The sequence below is a fragment of the Pocillopora verrucosa genome, chromosome 3, assembly GCF_036669915.1.
Source record: "Pocillopora verrucosa isolate sample1 chromosome 3, ASM3666991v2, whole genome shotgun sequence".
In the NCBI taxonomy this organism is placed as follows: Eukaryota; Metazoa; Cnidaria; class Anthozoa; order Scleractinia; family Pocilloporidae; genus Pocillopora; species Pocillopora verrucosa.
The window spans coordinates 8,795,177-8,813,457 of record NC_089314.1 but is presented as its reverse complement, the minus strand read 5'-3'; the positions used below and the strand labels follow the sequence as shown (position 1 = coordinate 8,813,457).

Below are 18,281 nucleotides of genomic sequence, written 5' to 3'. Positions count from 1 at the left end.
ATGTGTTCATTCAAAAAGAGATTGGGCATGAATGCACCTCTAGTTACCAGGGCACCGACTCCGCATTTCTGTTTCCGGTTTTCTCGGAAACTCGAAGAAGTCTCCCTGACTTCCGCTTTTGCCATTTCGCAAAACAATCCCAAAACACACTGAACTTCTGTCAGAAATTTGAAAGGCTAAAGATTAAGTGAATCACTGATTTAAATATTTTCTTTTTTTTCAATATTTCTTTTTTTTTATTTATTTTTTAATTTTTTTTTGGGGTCGGGATGAATGATGTTTTTCGTAGGCCTTTTTTAGCAACAAATGTAATATGCTGTCTGTCATGTGATTGCATGAATTTCTTTCTTGTAGCCTTCCGTGCAAAATCATTGGAAACATCAAAATGATTTTATATCAGAACATTTAGGGTAGGGAATGAATTTTCGAATAAAATTACCTCACCTGTACAAAAGGCAACCTCTCTAACACTATGGAGAACAGCGGAACTGATGTAATGAAGACACCACCAGTTGTTAGGCTCAAGACTTTCAATCCGTACGTAAATAGAATGTAAGGTAGAGCTAACTGAATCAAACCCATTACAGCAAACATCCAGTAATTCCTCGCGACTTTGAAGTTGTTAAGGAGTAACTCCCTGTTATTGGTGCTTCCAAGCGAGAGGAATACAAACGAGCCAACATAGAGAACAACGGCTCCTGGAGTACGAAAGACAAAAATAAGTGCTGGTGAATCTCTGCCACAGATGAAACGAATTGCACAGTGTATCACCAAAGGAAAAGTTCCCCAGATAATTCCGAGGAAAATAAACGCTGAAATCGTTCTTTTAGTGAAAGGCACTCGCTGAGGCATAACTGAATTCTTTTACTATGTTAGAGTGAAGTTAAGGTCTCTCGAGAAAGAGTTCACTTCCGCTCCTACCCAGGCGCCAATCAATTTCTTTACGTCACGCAAGGACTTCTGGATGAAGGACGTATCACCTTGTAGCCCATGCCTCGTGAAGGAGTTCCCCTCTTTCTCCTATTTCAATTATTAGTTTCTTTTCATTCGTTGGTTTGTTGTTATTTTCTCTTGTAATATGATTATCATTTGGTGATTTGAAGAAGCCCCCAATTTCTGATTTTACCGCGAAGTTTCAAGGTGCAACAACATACTGGGTTATGAAGAAAGTGGCATATTTCAAATGATGCATAATGATCTCTGACTCATGGCCATGGTTGTAGAGTGAGTGGCAGACTTAAATTTTGAAGGACAAATCTTAAAAAGCTGAGGTTGTCTTGAGCGAAACAGAGAGGCAATAATTTCAAAACCGGAGATGTTTTCAGGACACCATAGATTATATCGTTAAAAATCCACGGGTTAAACCCATTTTTCTGTTAAATCACCGGGTCACCCGTACCTAAAATCGTTGTTTAAAATCGCACTCAGCCTTTTTTGTGGCTAGAAAAAATTAACCTCTCTTGGTTGGCGAGATACTATTTCATATAAGTACGCTTCCTTATTATGAAAGAGGGCCTTTCTACGGACATGGCAGTTCTAAAATTGCAAAGAATACCAATCAGCAGGAGAATGATAATCTCTTGCAATCAGTTTAACATCTGAGCAGACGAAAAGTGCAAAAAGTTATCGAGGACCAATTTTAGAAATCTGGGACCCAGGTTGTCCAGAGGCCTTTTCGAGCTACACTGATACCGCTTGCAAAGGCATCTGGGAAGTAAACGGAAGTGAACCTCAATAATCGAAGTTTGCAGATTGATAACTTGTCGTCACAACGCGGACGCACTTTTCAGCAGTAATCATGGCCCCGAGAGGACATTTTACTACAGGAAGTCTTTCAGCGTTCCTTTTCCTTGGAATAATCAGAGGAACTTTCCCGGTGGTTATGTATTGCGCGGTACATTCTTACAACTCACCGAGTCTCGTCTTTCTTCTTCGAACGCCAGGGACTGTAGCGCTTTACATTGTTTACATGACCTTCCTTTCATCAACAAACAGTGAACATAAAGAAAATTTCCAAAATAACTTCAAATCAGTAAGGAATCTCTGGAAATTTGCTGTGATGGGATTTGTTCAGTTAGCTGCTCCCTACATCCTGTTTATGTACGGCTTGAAAGTGTTAAATCCTATTACAGCCGGAGTGTTTATGACAGCAGCTCCGTGGTTTTCAATTCTTTTAGAGAGACTGCCTTGTGGCAGGGTGAGTGTTTAGAATTATACGTTTCTTGTTTGCTTGTTCCAAAGTGTCACAGACTAAATCGATTTTCTACAAACGATGACCTGAAAAAGATTCAAGTTGTTTTGTAGGGTTTGAAACATACGTGCCTAAAATGAACTTATCAGTTGAGAATGGTTCGTCTAGTAGTCGACATGCTGTGATTGTTTCGAGTTAAGATGCACGCGAGAATTTTGAGGAGTCGAGAGAGCGTAGGGAGTTACACATGTAAATTTACCCCAACAATCAACGATCTGAAGTAGATCGACGTTTTTTTGTAGAAAATTGAAAAATTCGTATCGAAAATCTACTTTTCAGTTTAGAATAGTTCGTCTAGTAGTCACGCAGTGTTTATTTATCGAGTTCTGTTTGCACGCAAGAAGTTTGAGGAGCCCGAGAGAGCGTATAGAGCTATACATGTACATATATAGATATATAAATATAAATAGATCAACGTTTTTTATAGAGTTTTAGAGATAGATGCCCGAGATGTGCTTTTCAGTTGAGAATTGGTTCGTGTATTTTGTGTGCAGTGTTCATTTATCTGGTTCAGTATGGACGAGAGAACTGAGTTTGTAGTGCTCGAGAGAGTGAAGGGGGATTTCACAACAAAACTTGATGGGAACTTGGCTGCTAAAAGACAACTGCAAATGTCATGTCTTGTTTGTGTAGCACTGTAAACAGTGCAACTATAGAGGATTATATACCAGGGCAACTGTAAAGGAATTAAATGGGTCAGCGAGCATGGGCCATTTTACAGCAGTGCAGTTTCCTTTCTGTATTATTTTAATTTGGTTAAGATCAAAGACCAGTCTTATAATAGTTTTTTTCATCAGATCTAGTTGAGCTGGCAGTTCTCCAATTTCAGTGAAAAAAAAAAAACAGTAACAACATCGACAAATCTGAGGGACATCAATGAACAGTTTAAGACTCTTTCTTTCCTCCATCACTGCCACCTACATTTTTCCTCCTCATCTGGATTTTTAAACTTCTTGCTTCTGTCCTTAGAAGCAATAAGGAATGGATTGATTAATGCAGTGTTGTAAATATGTATCTTCAACTAGAACATGGAAAGTGAAATTTCATAGTGGCATCAATCATGCTTTTACTGTAGAATTTCCATCTCTTGTTGTACAAGCCCAGGGTTAAGTAATGTGAATTTTTTTTTTACATATAGCCTCTAAAGGCTCCTTAATTAAACAAATTATACAGGGATTCCATTTTTTTCTGGTGTGACTGATCATTTCAGAGGGTGCCAGATTGTGGAAAGAACTTCACTCAGTGGTGCACTGTGCCTGTGGTTCATGTGCTGCTTTGTTCAGTTCTTGCCACACCTTGACATTGTCAGTGTTATCAATGGAATCCACTTCAGTTATTAGATAGAAACAATCCACCATTTTAACCCCACTAGCATTCCCAAGATCTCATCCATAATTATCTATACTATCTGCTATATAATTCTTGTGATTTTAGTTGGAAGAATCTGGTTTTAGATCAACTTATGATATCCTTATTGATACTTTTCCATAATCTCATCACTTGTCTGCTTGATATTGTATTGATATTGTAAGAAGAAACTCTGTCTTGGTTACTCATAGAATTTAACCTTTTAGCTCTACTATGAGTATGCATATTCTCTATACTCGACTCTATTCATTTCCCAAGGTATTGACAAGGAGAAATTCTTTTACAATCAAGAGCTTCTTCAGTTGGTGATCATTCGCTTTATTCTTATGACCGTAATGTGTGATTCAGGGGTGACATTAGAAGCTAGTCACTCTTAGGGGTTTAAAGGTTAAAGGGTTAAATGATATGAGATACCAGCTGAAAGATATCTCAATGTTTGTCTTGCTTTTATTATTTTTTTTAAATTTCAATCTTTGTCTTCTTCTATGCATTAAGTCCACATATCAAGTTTCTGCAAGCAAACTTGGTGCAATTGTCATTGGATCTATTGGAATCATTTTGGTCTCAGCCTCAGGCATTGGTTTAGCTGTAAAGAATCCCAAATCTTGTCTACCAAATGGCACTACAGTACCAATGAACATCAGTGACAATACAACTGTGTCACCCTCAGTAAATGAAGAGAACATGTCTAAATGTACCCCATTTTCAGCTGCAGAGTTAGCTGGATCTTTACTGGCTCTTTTGGGTGGATCAGTAATGTGGTCAATGAGCTCAAGTAAGTATTTTTTTCTTAAGGTGTTTCTTATTTATTTTTCTGTTGGCTTCAGATATATAACAAAAAAGAAATTAAGAGATATCTTATTAGAGAGCTTGGTTTTGGTATTTGCAGATTTTTGGGAATATAAACACTCTTCCTTCTTTTAGTGTGAAGAACATGTAACATTTCATTTAATGTTTCTCTGCTAGCTGACACATCTGCAAAGACCAAAACTAGCTTCTAGATATAAGATATCTGTTTAGTACCTATATCACTACGCCAGTCAGTCTTGAGACAATTTCTCCTCTAAACTCAAAACAGAATCATAATAAAACGCCTAAAGATTAAGAAGGTTTTTTTTTTTTTTTTTTTTTTTTAGTTCCAAGCAAATTTTTAAATACTGAGAAGAATCATTTTTTCAAAGCTTGAAGGGCTGAAATAGGCAATTGATAAGGAACATTTAAATCAGGTCACATGTCAGAGATCCCCAAATTCCCAAACCAAAGTGGACAGAATACCACATTTTAGATCTAATGAATTGATAACCCAATGAGGAAAGGGGACAAAAGAGAATTTAAAAACTGTCTTCATGAAACACAGAGCAAAAAATTGAGAAAGGGTTAGGGAAGGAAGCTACTCTCTGATGTTCCATTGGAGGTTCTCTTGTGAGCCCAGCCAATAGTCAGTCATCATCTGGAGGAATCATACAGTTTTTATTGAGACTATGAAGCCAGCCTTGAAAATAATTGATGTCATTTCCATATTCTTTAATGGTGTTTAGTTTCTCATTGTTTTTTGAAATCTATCAGGAGTACTTGAGTGTTCTGTAGGAGGTTAGCTGCTGTTTATATGTATATATACTACCACTTGAACTGCCATCATTATCCTGATATATTTGCATATGAATAAATGGTGATGAAACTGAATTGCTTGTTCAGGTTGAACAAATAGATTGATCATACAATGTAGCTTGTTTTATTTTAAAGAGTGTCTCTGAACCACATTTGGCAAGATTGCCCACACATTTGGGTTGCTCAAAAGAGAAATACAAGATAATTAAAACAGCTATAATGGTTCTTTTGCAGTATTTTGGCGCTCCAAGAGAGGAAATATTCACTATGTCAGTGGTGGTATTGGTAACAATATTTTTGGTGGGATCTTTGCTCTGGGACTTTTCTTTATCATGCAAAAACATGAGGATTATGATCAGGTAAAGTGCAGATATACCTTACATCCAGAGGTTTTGATGGTTCTCAGATCCAAAGGATTTTAATTAGTTCCATCTGTATTTTCCTGTGCACCTGATACATTGCCAGAAAGAAAATGCAAAGATGGATTTGTTGTTATTTGAGCATGTCAACTTTTGAATTTAGCATAATACTCTATCTTTCTCCAAAAGCACATCACCTACGGGGTTACATGCTTCAGCTGCCACATGTAGCTGTAATATGTGTGCGTTTTTTTAATAACATTTGTATAATCTTTAATTGCTTGCAAATGATAGTTAGAATAGCTTGTTGTTACCACCCACAAGAGGCCTTTGTTTTACAAAGGTTACCAGTAAGCTTGGACCTTGTGTGATGCATCTTGTGTTTGTGGTTAGTATGGGTTATAGTGGTTCCTAGGCCTTTTGGTAACATATGTTAAGGAAATTAGATTACCTTTATATGTACAATGTAAACAGATCATTATTTTGTTCATCTTTGTAGATAAACTGGGGGGATGGCAAGGCAGTGTTCTCAATAATTTTCCTTACTTTGATATCTGGATGGCTGGCTGCACTGCTAGTGGATTACATGATGAATGAAGTTGGTAAGGATGTTAAGTTACCTGTTATTCAGTTTTTCAATAGTGATATCTTCATCTCCCACAATCACTCATGTCATCCCTCTTGGTTCCGGAATCCCTTTATGGTCCCAGTCAATCAGTACTTAATTTTTTTTCACGGTTTAGTTCTTGTAACGACTTGTAGATTTGGTTTGGAAGAGTAGATTTTAAAGATTGTTGATGTTGTTGTGATGTGACATCCATGCGCACGCAGTAGCAAATTTGTCATACTAGTATCAGTCATGGAAATATTACTGTTCGCGTTCCTATTTTGCAGCGAAAGAAAAGGGCACAGACTTAACGAAACGTCAGAGCGAATTCTCTATCTTAATCTTAGAGGAATTTTCAGGGCCAAACAATCGCATACGCCGAAACAATAGATATCCCGTAAATTCGACGAATTGTTTCAGAATTTTCGCGGTGACCTAGAATTCTTCATTTTTCGTCGAAAAGCCCCGAGACTCGTAACTTTCACCCAATTTTAATCTCATTGCTCTTCTTAATATTATGAATTAACTTAATTATGGCATTAAGATTTAGGGCCGTCGGAGTCAGTTTATACCAAATTTGTGCTTACTGACCCTGCGTTATCTCTCAGGGGCTGTGGTGACTAACCGCGTCTTATGCATGGTCCCAATAGTAGTATGGTTCGAGGACTGGATATTTGTCAGAGAATTTAAGATGCTAGATGTTGGGTACATTATTTCCGAGGTTGTAGGTAAGTCGGTAACGATAAACAAATCTTCGTCTAGTGCAACAATTCGTACAGCAGGAGGCTTTTAGTTCAAAATCTAGCCACCTTACCATGTGGCCCTCTTAAGCGACATTCTAATAAAGGGGTAATGGTGAACTTAAATGTTGGCCAACGTAAAAAGTTTAAAAGCTGGCGTTTCGAGCGTTAGCCTTTCGTCAGAGCGATTTGTCCTGTTATACATGTACTCTCCCACAGACGCAGCACCACAGTTTCCCTAGGAACTTCATCCCTTTATTGTTATTAGAGTTTTGTAGCCGATAATAGAGAAAGGACGATTCCACTTGGTTGTTACACTCGTCATCGTCATTGGCAGTTTTATCATCATCATTTTCATCTCCGTACTCGTCATCATCATCATCATCATCATTACTGTCATTATCTTCATACTGTTATTACCACCCTCGTCGTAATTTTCATCATTATTATCGTAATCGCCATTACATAGCCGAATATCATCTACTTCCCACCACTTCACTAACGTGACGATTACAATAAACAATCGATTATCGTTATTATCCATGTGAAATTTGTTATCAACCTCTGTGCCTTCAGGTATAGTACTTGTGTTGGTTGGTCTAACTATTTCCAGTCTGGAGCCTGAGAATTTGCCAAGTGTGCTTGGTAGACCGCTATTAAGCGACAAGGAACAGGTAAGGTGTCCTTAATACAGTCATGTCATTGCATTTCGTTGATTCTACAGTCTCCCGAGTAGTCAAGACTTCAGTTAATCTATACAGTTTACAAATGAGTGCTTGATTCCGTATTAATAGCCGCTTCTTAGAGGTATTCTAATATTTTCAGGATTATACAGAACTTAACTTCGGAATTTTGATAATTGGCTGCCGTAAGGGTAATACTCTTGTTAGTACTGGGTGACCGCTTAGAGGTGGTTTTCATATTTTGGCGGGGAGGAGAGGGCAGGGACGGTGCCGAGTTTGGAGCACTCAGCTCCAATTCCTCTGATTCAGGTTGGGGTGCAGTCTGAATTTATCTCTATTCCTTGATCCGAGAGGTTTTCCTCAGGTTTCCGCGTCTAGTCCATTTAAAGCTGGGATCCGTGGACGAAAATCTAGTTGGTTGAAATACTACTGTTACATTCTGTGTGTTTACTTTTTTATCGCTGAATTAATTTCATTGGGTTTAAAAGCAAATTCAACGTTGACAGAAGTTTGTCTATACTTTTGTTGCAGTCATGGGATAGTACACAGTTCTACGAGAACGTTCGTATAGTTGACGATGGCACGACTTCCGATGAAGAGGTGAGGACCCCCAATTACCTTCAGCAGTCAAAGTCTTTCCCACCTTTGGTGAAAATAACGGATCAGGATCATTGACACTCAGTGAGGGATGCATTATCAGCCTCTAAATGCTCATTGCTATGTAATTAAGAGCGCAAGATACTAGTATAAAGGAAGAACAGTTTCTAAGGCATTGTTGGCGGAGATAGAGATCGCAGGTTTTCAGTCTGAAACAACACCACAGAATGAGTGTAAGCAATGAAAAATACAACCATGTGCTTCATTTGAAGTCCAGGAAACATTTGTTTTAAACAACAACGTTTTTGTACAACTTTTGAAAACGAAAGAGATTGAATTATGCTACGCCAAAGTACGGGTTCATTATCAGGGACTTCTTCAGAGCGATATAAATTAGTTCGGTATTAAACAGATATTTTATTTGTGGAAATTAATTATAAGGCTTTTTGTAATAGCCTTGTACAGCTGTAAATATTCTCAGACTGTTTAGAACATATTCCTGTCTGAGAAAGCCTTTTTCTGAAGAGTGGAATTTTTGTAATCAAAGCAACTGTCTTCATACATCACATAGCTATTTCTATTGAAAATTGGTGGTAGTGTGAAATCTCTTTTTCGTATATGTAAGTGTAATTACTAACAATTAAGTGATTAAAAGGAACCTTAGCGTCAATAAGTAACCTTTTTTCAAAATGGAAAATTCAATTGAATGATTATTTAAAATAAAAATCATTTCCATAGTCCAAATGGTTAAGACTGAAACGCATTATATTGCGCTCTCTTCCCAAACTTTTCGAGAAAACAATAAGAAAAGTTATGCACTCCAACCGTTTCCGGCACAAAGAATTGAATTTCAAATATTTTTGAAATACTATAGTTGGGGCCATAATACTGAACATGATGAAGATATCAAATGCTCTTCAAGGATCAATGAACCATTTCTGAGATGCCCTCTCTTTTGAAATGAGGCCAGGTTGGAAGCCTTTCATTTAAATTGTATCGTTTTATGGACCCACATAGCTCTTATAAAAATGACGCACAAAGGATTTGTCTTATTTATCTTTACTCCAACACTTAGAGCTAATACTTCAATAAATAATATTATTTTCAATAATGCAAATACAATTTTGAATCAAGGAATACCTATTGCCAACCAGTGGATAAAATAATCTAGAAATGAAATATGTCTGTTAGCTTGCAATTAGTAGTTTTGTATCAAAACTTGCGATGTAATGATAAAAGCATGTAAAAGTGTTTAAAGTAGTGTCGAGGGGTTTTTCGGCCTCACTTTGTGACTGTGCCCGAAAGCTTCCATAAAGTCATGGACAAATCCAGGATGATGGTTACCATCCAAATCCGTAGAATAATGAAACACAGTCTACGTAAATAGTACTAACACATATCCTGTGGTCATCAAATTTCTGTTTCCAAAGTTAATAGCTGCGGTCCAAGGCTTTCTGCGGCTACACAATCCAAATTACATTCCTATGTCACGTTTGGCCTCACAGTCGCTCAAGAAATAATTGCTTTGTAACGCGTTTATCTTTGTTTACAAGGTTTTCTCCCGCTTGCATCTGATAACAACCCTCCAAATTTCTCAGCCTCGGAAACGTTGCACCTCAGAACGTTTTTTATGTGACCGCAAGTTTTTCCACCTTTTGAAGTTAAAGATATGTGGCAGTAAATCAAAAAAGTCTTCTTTAAGTCAGAGAGGCACGAGATTATTTTGGTCTGCCAAAGTGTCACTGATTGCTCCAGCTGCTAATGTCTATATACTAGTAATTGAAGTTAATCAATAAACTTGCTCTGAATTGTTCCCACGGTTCTTGTCTACATCAGATCGTAAACAATCGAAGCGATTCACAGTATTAGGTTTGTGCTTTTACTAAATAAGTTTTTGGCCACCCGAAAGGTGGCATTTAAGGCAACGATGCTAGGTATAAACTGTAGCAAGCCTGGCTATCGTTTATGCGGGGCTACTATTCCAAGATGATGGCGTTAGGCCCGAGCGAGTTTTGGGATGACAAATTACAGTGTTTCTACATCCTAGTGAGGAAGTGAGTGACCCATTTCCATAGCAGAGTCACCATTAAAAACTTCGCGTATCCACAAGTTAAAACGGTATAAAGGTAACATGAAAACTAAAGTCTGATCAATTCTTTCAATTGATTCCATTTTACAATAAAACGCATTTTTCCAGTGTTCCTAAGGTGGATAAAACCCATCCGGGACTTTGAAGAAAACAGGAAAAGCGTGGTAATCATGGGCGTGAAAGTGATCTTGTGGAGTTAATCAGTTCTTGGACAAAATAGTAAAGTTTCTCAGTGCCTCTCTTCAGCCGTAACAGCCTAAATGGAGAGCCAAATCAGGGAAGACTGATTTGGTTTTAACTTGCTTTCCTGAAAGAGGCACCCAAAGATCGGCCAGGCTTAAATGCAGTGAATACGTTCCTTTGATAAACCTGGTCTGCCCCGTTTTTAATGTGGACAAACGACTGAGCGTATCAAACTGCTTAGCTTTATCCGATATTTAATGAGACTCATCTTTGGCCGAGGTGTTCATCCAAAACTTTGGAAATTTACAGGTGATACAACGAGTATTTACAAACGTAATATCTCTTATCTTTTTCACATTTTTTGTCATGGAAGCCATGATTCTCTACATACTCGCCACAATTTTCGTCTGTACCACCATCCGGGTGATTTCCGTGCCACAAGGGATCCAAAGTGACAGGACTACCATCCATCCACACCCATCGATCTTCTTCTGCAATGTCAGTCATACCCACGTATATCTTGTTGACGCCCTCCTGCCTTAAGAGCTCGTCAAGAAAACGCAATTCTTCAAAGTCCCCAATTGAAACCAGTTCAGCATCTTCGTTTATACAGCTGGAATTAGCTTCGAAAAATGTCACTTCTTCCGTTTTGAACATTTTGTAGCAAAATATACTGTAGTTCTTCCAGTCATTTCTGCAACCTGGAAACCGGCAAATTATATTCGCAACTTGTACTCTGGTCTAAGAAATTAGTTGCAATAAAAGCTATATTTAAAGAAAAGTTAGAATGAGTAACTGTCTATAATATATTTAAATGGATGATACACGCCTTTTAATTTACTCACCGATTGTTTCAGCGCATATAGGACCTCTCCAGTTACTCGTGCAAGCACAACGCGGTGTGTTGGCTTCATCAATAGAGAAACAAATACCACCATTCAAACAAGGAGAACAAGTGCACTGTAAAAATAAATAAGATGTTGGTATACAGAAAAGAGAAATATATCTATGACGCATTAAACACGATAGCGCAAAATAAAACATTTATAGTTAAAAAGATCTCTCTGTGGTTAAGGGAAATTAGTTTGTTTATAAAGGCCACTATGACACCGTCTTGAAGTTCTCATCGAAATATTCAGTTAGATCTTCAAATAAAGCTCGTTTGAAAAGGGATCAATATCTATTCCCAATTATATGTACTGCCCTCTCGGGACTTAACAGTACAAAAGTTATTTCGGAAGTAACGCCTCAGTGTTGAAAAACATTCATTCAACTGAGAAGAGTAGCTTTTGGGTGGGACTTAGATTAGTTTTCTTTCTTAGAATGTTAAAAACCACCGACTTGTGGTTTCAATATATCATTTGAACTGACGCAATTCATAAAACTTAGCCTGTGCTTATACCGTATTCGTATGCATGAAACAACTTGTAAGTGCTGCTTACTCTCGTGAACGGGATGATGGTCAAAATGAAGTTACTTTCCCATCCCACTTCAGCCCTTTCATTAGGATTTCGTCAGGTTTAAATTACAGCTTCTGACAGCCATACATTTTGCTTTGCCAAGAGAGGCAGTCTAAGAGAAAAGTGTCTTTTTCCATAAAAAATTAAAAAGATATTATCATTGCTAGAGCTCGGACCCAACCTTCCATATTCGCTCGGACTCAACCTTCCGAAATCTGCGGGAAAGTCGTCTATGAGGTCTCTCGCCTCCGATGATTTTCAAAATTTAAACCAAAGTTAAAACATGCTACCTTTCTCGCCCGGAAGCTCCAGCCCTTTTGGCGCTTAACAATGTAACTCTTGAGGTCATATCTTAAGATCTGACAGGATCGACGAAAAGAATCATCCAGAGGACCCAAGTTGTAAACATCACACTTAAAACTCAAAATGCATCGCATCTGGCACTCTTGATCACTAGCAACTAGTTCTGTCGTGACTACGGGACCTGACAGAATGTAGTCCTGTACTCTTTGGCTGAATACTACTTGCTGAGGACGATCACTTTTGCATGTTCTTTCTAAAAGTAAAATTGAAATGCTTTTGATTCACCAACAGATGTTCGTGCAATAACTGTGAAATCTGTATTAAGCAGGTGACCTGTCTTTAGACTCTTAGTAGGGTCCTCTTTACACTGGGTTCTTGCATAATATTTGTCTTTCGGTCGATGGAACCCGTGGGAATTTAACGGAGAAAAGATGTATGTTTCACCATTGTTTTAGGCAAAATAAAAGAAAATGACAAATTAGCTCTAAATTTAATAATCCTTATCACCACGCGTTAGACGACGCCTAGGGTCTAAGGTACGTATTTCACGTGCATAAACTTTTTTCTTTATCCGCCGCAATTTTTGTATTGCATAACAAACTGATAGTCAAGTGATAGTATAAATAATTAAAAACCCACTTTTATTGCGCTGTTATTCGCATGGATGTACGCAAAAATAAGTGAAAGGTGGCCGTTCCATGAAACTAATTACAAGCATAGAGTAAAACTTCAGTATGAAAACGCAAAGTATCGATACAAATTTAGTGAATGTTCCACAATTAACCTTTGCAATTTTACCCGGCTTAAGATGGCAATTGCTAACTGCCTAAACCACGTTTACAAGGTTCTGCTGCGTGACTTTACTTCTTAATTTTCTCCGATCCTTGCAAAACAGAACCAACCATCAATGTGGTAATTACTTACCGCTCAGCGTGCTGCGATAAATCATCAATGCTAAAAGAACGACACTTTTCACCCATGGATTAACGATCATTTTCCTTTAAAACCTGATGGATCAGAGACGACTAGTTACAACCCTTGAAAACAGAATATGATCTGAATTCACCTAACTTAATGAACATCTCTATTAAAAATTTACAAGTTCACTAAAGAGCATAAGATATTCTTGGCTAAATGAGTTCAAAACATTGCTTTAGAAATATCGTGCAAATGAAATGCACGAGTATATTGCTGTGAAATTTGGATTAATTTTTCAAACTAAGAATTATAAATATTTTGTTTGTTTACTTTTCTATAAATAATTGAACATATTGTATTTTTCAGTGTTTACATTACTCCTATTATGATCTACTCAAAACAATAACAGCAAGATGAAAAAACATAATACCCGCACTAAAGTGAAAAGATAAATGACTGAAAGGAAAGCTTCTGAAGGTCCATTAAAGTTTTACAATTTACTTGTAAGAAGGGAATAAATCATTTTAAACTAGAAGATAGAAGGCAAATATCATTGTTCGTAATCATATGGTGCTTTTATAGAATATTTCGACAGACTGCAGATAACTATTTTCTATAGCAAATACTTTGCATAAAAGCAAAAATTCAACGTAGAAACAAATTAGACTGAATGAAACTAGTTTTCGTTCGACTAGATACAACATTTTGAGATCATTTAGAGTCACGATAAAACAAAGTATCCGTCACAAGTTTACATTCAATTTCGATTGGCTGTACGGAGGTCAAGCTCGTTTATTAAAATTTTGACACAGTGTTTGTCAGGAAGCAAAGTAAGTTTAATTGCTCGACTACAGCTCCAGGGTTTTTTTTTTTTTTTTTTTTAATCCTTTCACATAAACAGACTTGAGTTATAAATAAATGCCCAATTCTCAAAGAGTGGTACCTAAACCACGGGCCCTCTTCCAAGCTGCTTAATAGTTTTTATAGTAAGCAGCGACCAATATTATTATAATGCATACATTTTCGACGCAACGCTTTAGAATAGATCATTTGTACACGTAATCAACACTGATTTTAATATCCTTGAGTGGACGGCTGGAAGTCCCCTTCAGGTACCCCAAATATCCTCTACAGACATACTTGGTCGACTAAGCCATTATGTAATTACAGAGAGGCGCCAGTGGAGCCCCACGTGGGATGAACTTATATTTCCCTCTCTTGGACTATGGCTTCATGGAGATGTTAATGAGAGCAGTGTACTTCGATTGGGTAAGTTTCAAGGAAGCAAAAGGCAAAAAAAGTTTCGACACATCGACCCATCAACGAGTTAATGTAAAAAAGGGACAAAATCTAACAACTTAAAGCATTAGTCCGTTTAGTGAGAGTTTTTCCTCGTCGTCCATTTCATCATCATCACATCACTGCTTCTATTTAGGTTTCGTTTCGTTTACAGCGAATGATTTTAAAATTAAGAGATAAACAGATACAACACTTTAGTCTTTTAGAATAAAATGTCTTTTTGAATTTCTTTTTATATGAGCTATCTAAGCCAGGAAGAAAATTAAAAAAAAAACGGAAAATTCGAATTCAACCTTGGAAGTAATAAGTTTATTTAAGTCTTTCGTGCAGCAAAAAATAACCAAAAATCATTTACGTGCGTAACAGGTTAGGTGTGAGGAGGTAAAAAATCCTTCCACATGTCAATTGTGCAAAGGTAAAAGAGATATTCAGCTCAAAGGCTTTTGTAGTCCCTGGAAAATCACTCCAAAGTATGAGAAGTCCAACCGTCCAACCTTTTCTTTTAACGACTACCTCCACGACAGAGGAAGGTGGCTGTTGTAGGCCGTTTGGCGTTTTGAAGATGTAAAAGTGTGATATAGCGACTGTATTTTGGAAGGGTAAAAATTTGAATTTTAAAAAAAAAAAATTCAGGAAAACAAAAAGAATGCTACATCATTTCATTAGCAATAAGTGGCTAACTGGAAGTTGTAGAAAAGGCGTTTACTGGGCGATTTAGTCACCTTTGGGGAGAACTAGCTCTCATGGATAGATCATGATGAGGGTAAATGCGACAAATTTCCGCGTTCCGTGGGGACAAGCTCGTTAAAGGGAGGGAACTTTTATGAAGGTTTGGCTGTTATAGGTCAGTGCACCATTAGACATTGTACTTCAGGTTGAAGGATGCAATAAGCAATTTTCTGACAGCTGTTGTATATAAGTAAAAAAATAATGGCAATGACATACAGTTCACTCGTGGTGGCCCCGCCAATCATGTGAAGAGTGTGTATATTGATTGAATCGCAAATAACAATCAGAAAAATATGAATTAAAGCACTCAAGACGAACCATTTCTAATAAATTCATGTAAGCTGTAACACAAAAACCAGTTAAACAAGCGTGCCAGCTAGGAAAACTGGCGTGTTAACTCTGTTGAGTTGATCAAGTTATTTTTTTCCAAAACCAGGATAAAGCAAGCAGCTGGTTTGTCCTTCTTTGTCTTGATAAGAGTTTAAGCCACAGGGTTCACACTCGTGAGTTTTCTGGTTATGGAACGTTCCTACAGGACATTTCACTGTCGAAAGAAAGCGCAAAAGTACTAAATAATTGTAAGCCTGACAGTCCAAAAGCCACAATCTCTAAGGTCAGCCATACGAATATGGTCACTCTCTATGATTTCCTGTTTGATTTTTTCGTTGATTGTTTATTCTTTGATTGTCTTTTTATTACTATAATTATTTTTCCAAGCCTTACCAAAGACTCATTTGGTATTAATTGATTGTCAACAGCGGGGCTTACAATAGATTAGAAGAACGTTCATTGGAAAATTAGTTTTGGGATGGTACGAACATTTTACAATGCCTTTTGGCTATTTTCGTTCATACTTTAATCGTGGCAGGAACTACCGATGATGGTGATGTTGAACATTTTGGTTGCAATATATCATTTTATGACTTACCACAGCTTTCGGTGTCTTTGCCCACTACGGATCCAGGTAAGCACGTAAATGTGGTAGAGAGATGCTTTAATGACGACTTGTCTGCAGTAATACTTAAACCATAAATTTCAATCGAAAAATTCCCTGTTGATACGTCGTATTCCAACTGAAATTTGGCGGCTTCGCTTGTTTCCTCAACGGTTGCAACCAGAGTCGACCGACTTTTTTGGATTGAAACCGAAAACTGAACTTTCAATGCATTGATAACATCACCACAAGCAGAGGAAGAGACGGCATAGGTTTTGCATTCATCGGCAAAGGAGCATCCTGGGATACTAGACAGCGATTTTCTTACTACAAGTTGAATCGCTCTAATTACTCCCCGTGGATATGGGCTTCTATGGCAAACGATACCATAGAAAAGAACGGAGAATCGATGTGATATTTTTCCTGGCGAAATGATTGCTGCAAAAGAGAAAAAAAATTAACATAATAGGGTTAGGTATAAGGATTAAATGGTACGAGTTGCTACTGGTTTATTTTTAACTTTCCTCTCGTTATCGACTCATTGCATTATTACTAGACTGTTCGACTGGTTGTGTTTGTTTAATGATAATATTATTTTTCTTCTACTTCCGTTATTCACAAATCAAAAATAACGATACAATTCAGGCACTCTACATGTTCATCAACGTTTTGCTGTGACCGGATAGCCTTTTCACATAATTGTTTTTATATGTGGAGAAGTAGGCGGGAGTAACTTTAAAAAAAGATTGAAAATGATTAGGCTGTACTATTAGCATACAATGCTAAGAACACCGGAGAAAGCAATGTAACTCACAAATTAACAAACCAGCAGAACAAATGACAGCAATAACAAACTAAAATACAGAAAACAACAAACCAAAACAATTTGCAGCTTACTAGAGCACAAAGGCAACTTTAGTTTGCTTTTCCCGTTCCATTTCCACTTGGTATCAGGACCACAGGTCAACCTAGTTGTCGCTTTTAAGTCGAAGGAATTTCCCTCGTCGCACTCCAACGTGCACAGAGCCTCGCCACCGGCCTTTTTGCATATTTTACTGCCTTTAAATGGGCTTCCAATCCTCGGACATGCTGTAATAAAAAAGCGTATGAGTATCTCCTCATCTAAGAGAAGCCAAAACGACGGCAAAGTGGAAAACCAGCCTGTTTGGATTTTGTAAGTGATTTTCAAGGCATCATCTCAGGAAAGCAATAGAATTGAGTAGTGGACCTTTATTCTTTCTGAAAAAGCCCTATTTTCAAAGAGAATAATTCATATTTGGTAAGATATTTTCAAACAAAGAGCTTATTTAATCCTGCAAACCATGACTTCACTTCCTATTATTAGAGCAGTATCTCACCTTTCTCTATGCTTAATTTCCGCTCGCAATGCTTGCCCCAATGTCCATGTTGACAAACGCAGTCATACTGGTTAACGCCATCAATACACCTCCCATGAACGCAAGGATTTGTCGCACAGTCATCAATATTGATTTTGCAATGATCACCAGTAAATCCTGCTTCGCAAATGCAATAATAACGGGCGTTCCGAGATTCACATCTTGCAAAGTGATACGAAGTTCCTCTGGTTGTTGTCTTTATGGCTGTAAAAACGACAGGAACAAAGCTTTTGAACATCAGATGGTTTTAATAGTATGCTGTATATAGTCATACATACATATAGCCTGAATTTTATTTTTTTTTATTTTATTTATTTTTTTTTTTTAACATTTTTTTTTATTTTCACTTAAAGCACAAATACTAGAGTAATACAAACAAATACAAAGTTAATTACACTAACGCTTACGCTACTCACTAACACTAATTACGAAATACTACATTACATTACATTCACAGTCGGCTAGATTTAATTTATGTTGTGGTTATATAATAATATAAGCTTAATTTGTACAAATACTTCTACATCAAATTCCTTTTTTGGTAGAACGACTGTATATACAACTGCGTCTATAACTGTTAATACCCGATACTCATCTATTGAGTTACAATAACATGTTTTCCCATTTTTTATAATGAATAGATTCTTTATTATTCTTTTTTGCAATCATAAATTCAAATTTCCGAGTTTCAGATGTTTTAGCCTTCAGTAAGGATACAGACGGCTTGATATTTTTACAACGACATGAATAAATGGT

General features: G+C 37.2%; 4 protein-coding genes across 9 annotated transcripts in view; 1 reads left to right on the top strand and 3 right to left on the bottom strand.

Annotated features, from left to right (window-relative positions):
• Positions 1–883, bottom strand: part of LOC131786770 (uncharacterized) — a 9,001-nt gene extending 8,118 nt beyond the window's left edge. For 3 of the 5 annotated variants that reach the window (XM_059103834.2, XM_059103835.2, XM_059103833.2), the window contains exon 1: positions 1–10. This exon is cut by the window's left edge. Coding sequence is in view for 1 of the 5 variants with exons in the window: in XM_059103832.2 (XP_058959815.2) it covers positions 445–852 (408 nt within the window). In the remaining 4 variants the exon portion in view is untranslated. Of the gene's footprint in view, positions 12–444 lie in introns of those variants that run through there. The other 2 variants (XM_059103832.2, XM_066164299.1) reach the window with 2 other exon arrangements.
• Positions 884–1,743: 860 nt separating this feature from the next.
• Positions 1,744–9,300, top strand: LOC131786765 (uncharacterized). The gene is made up of 7 exons (XM_059103826.2): positions 1,744–2,197; positions 4,115–4,394; positions 5,462–5,586; positions 6,086–6,188; positions 6,802–6,921; positions 7,510–7,607; positions 8,148–9,300. Exons 1-7 carry the CDS (start codon positions 1,799–1,801, stop codon positions 8,289–8,291), a joined length of 1,269 nt encoding a protein of 422 aa, XP_058959809.2. The 5' UTR covers positions 1,744–1,798; the 3' UTR covers positions 8,292–9,300.
• Positions 9,301–9,580: 280 nt separating this feature from the next.
• On the bottom strand, positions 9,581–13,279 carry LOC131786795 (versican core protein-like). Its single transcript, XM_066164253.1, has 4 exons — positions 13,173–13,279; positions 12,236–12,501; positions 11,331–11,445; positions 9,581–11,186 (listed from the first exon to the last, which is right to left on the bottom strand). Exons 1-4 carry the CDS (start codon positions 13,240–13,242, stop codon positions 10,789–10,791), a joined length of 849 nt encoding a protein of 282 aa, XP_066020350.1. The 5' UTR covers positions 13,243–13,279; the 3' UTR covers positions 9,581–10,788.
• An 844-nt stretch (positions 13,280–14,123) lies between these two features.
• LOC131786794 (uncharacterized) overlaps positions 14,124–18,281 on the bottom strand; it is a 43,710-nt gene continuing 39,552 nt past the window's right edge. For both annotated transcript variants that reach the window (XM_066163721.1, XM_066163722.1), the window contains 4 exons: positions 17,487–17,729; positions 17,026–17,217; positions 16,123–16,566; positions 14,124–15,738 (listed from right to left, as the gene is read on the bottom strand). In XM_066163721.1, coding sequence (XP_066019818.1) covers positions 15,611–15,738; positions 16,123–16,566; positions 17,026–17,217; positions 17,487–17,729 — 1,007 coding nt within the window. In that variant the 3' untranslated portion in view covers positions 14,124–15,610. The remainder of the gene's footprint in view (positions 15,739–16,122; positions 16,567–17,025; positions 17,218–17,486; positions 17,730–18,281) is intronic.

Bases quoted from the DNA above. Each gene is read 5' to 3' on its own strand.
- LOC131786765 (XM_059103826.2), top strand. From the start codon at position 1,799: ATGGCCCCGAGAGGACATTTTACTACAGGAAGTCTTTCAGCGTTCCTT. The intron at 2,198-4,114 runs GTGAGTGTTTAG...CTATGCATTAAG, and splicing joins AGAGACTGCCTTGTGGCAGG to TCCACATATCAAGTTTCTGC. The intron at 6,189-6,801 runs GTAAGGATGTTA...GTTATCTCTCAG, and splicing joins TTACATGATGAATGAAGTTG to GGGCTGTGGTGACTAACCGC.
- LOC131786795 (XM_066164253.1), bottom strand. From the start codon at position 13,242: ATGATCGTTAATCCATGGGTGAAAAGTGTCGTTCTTTTAGCATTGATG. The intron at 12,502-13,172 runs GTAAGTAATTAC...TTTTACTTTTAG, and splicing joins TTATCGCAGCACGCTGAGCG to AAAGAACATGCAAAAGTGAT. The intron at 11,446-12,235 runs GTAGCATGTTTT...TTATTTTTACAG, and splicing joins GGAGCTTCCGGGCGAGAAAG to TGCACTTGTTCTCCTTGTTT.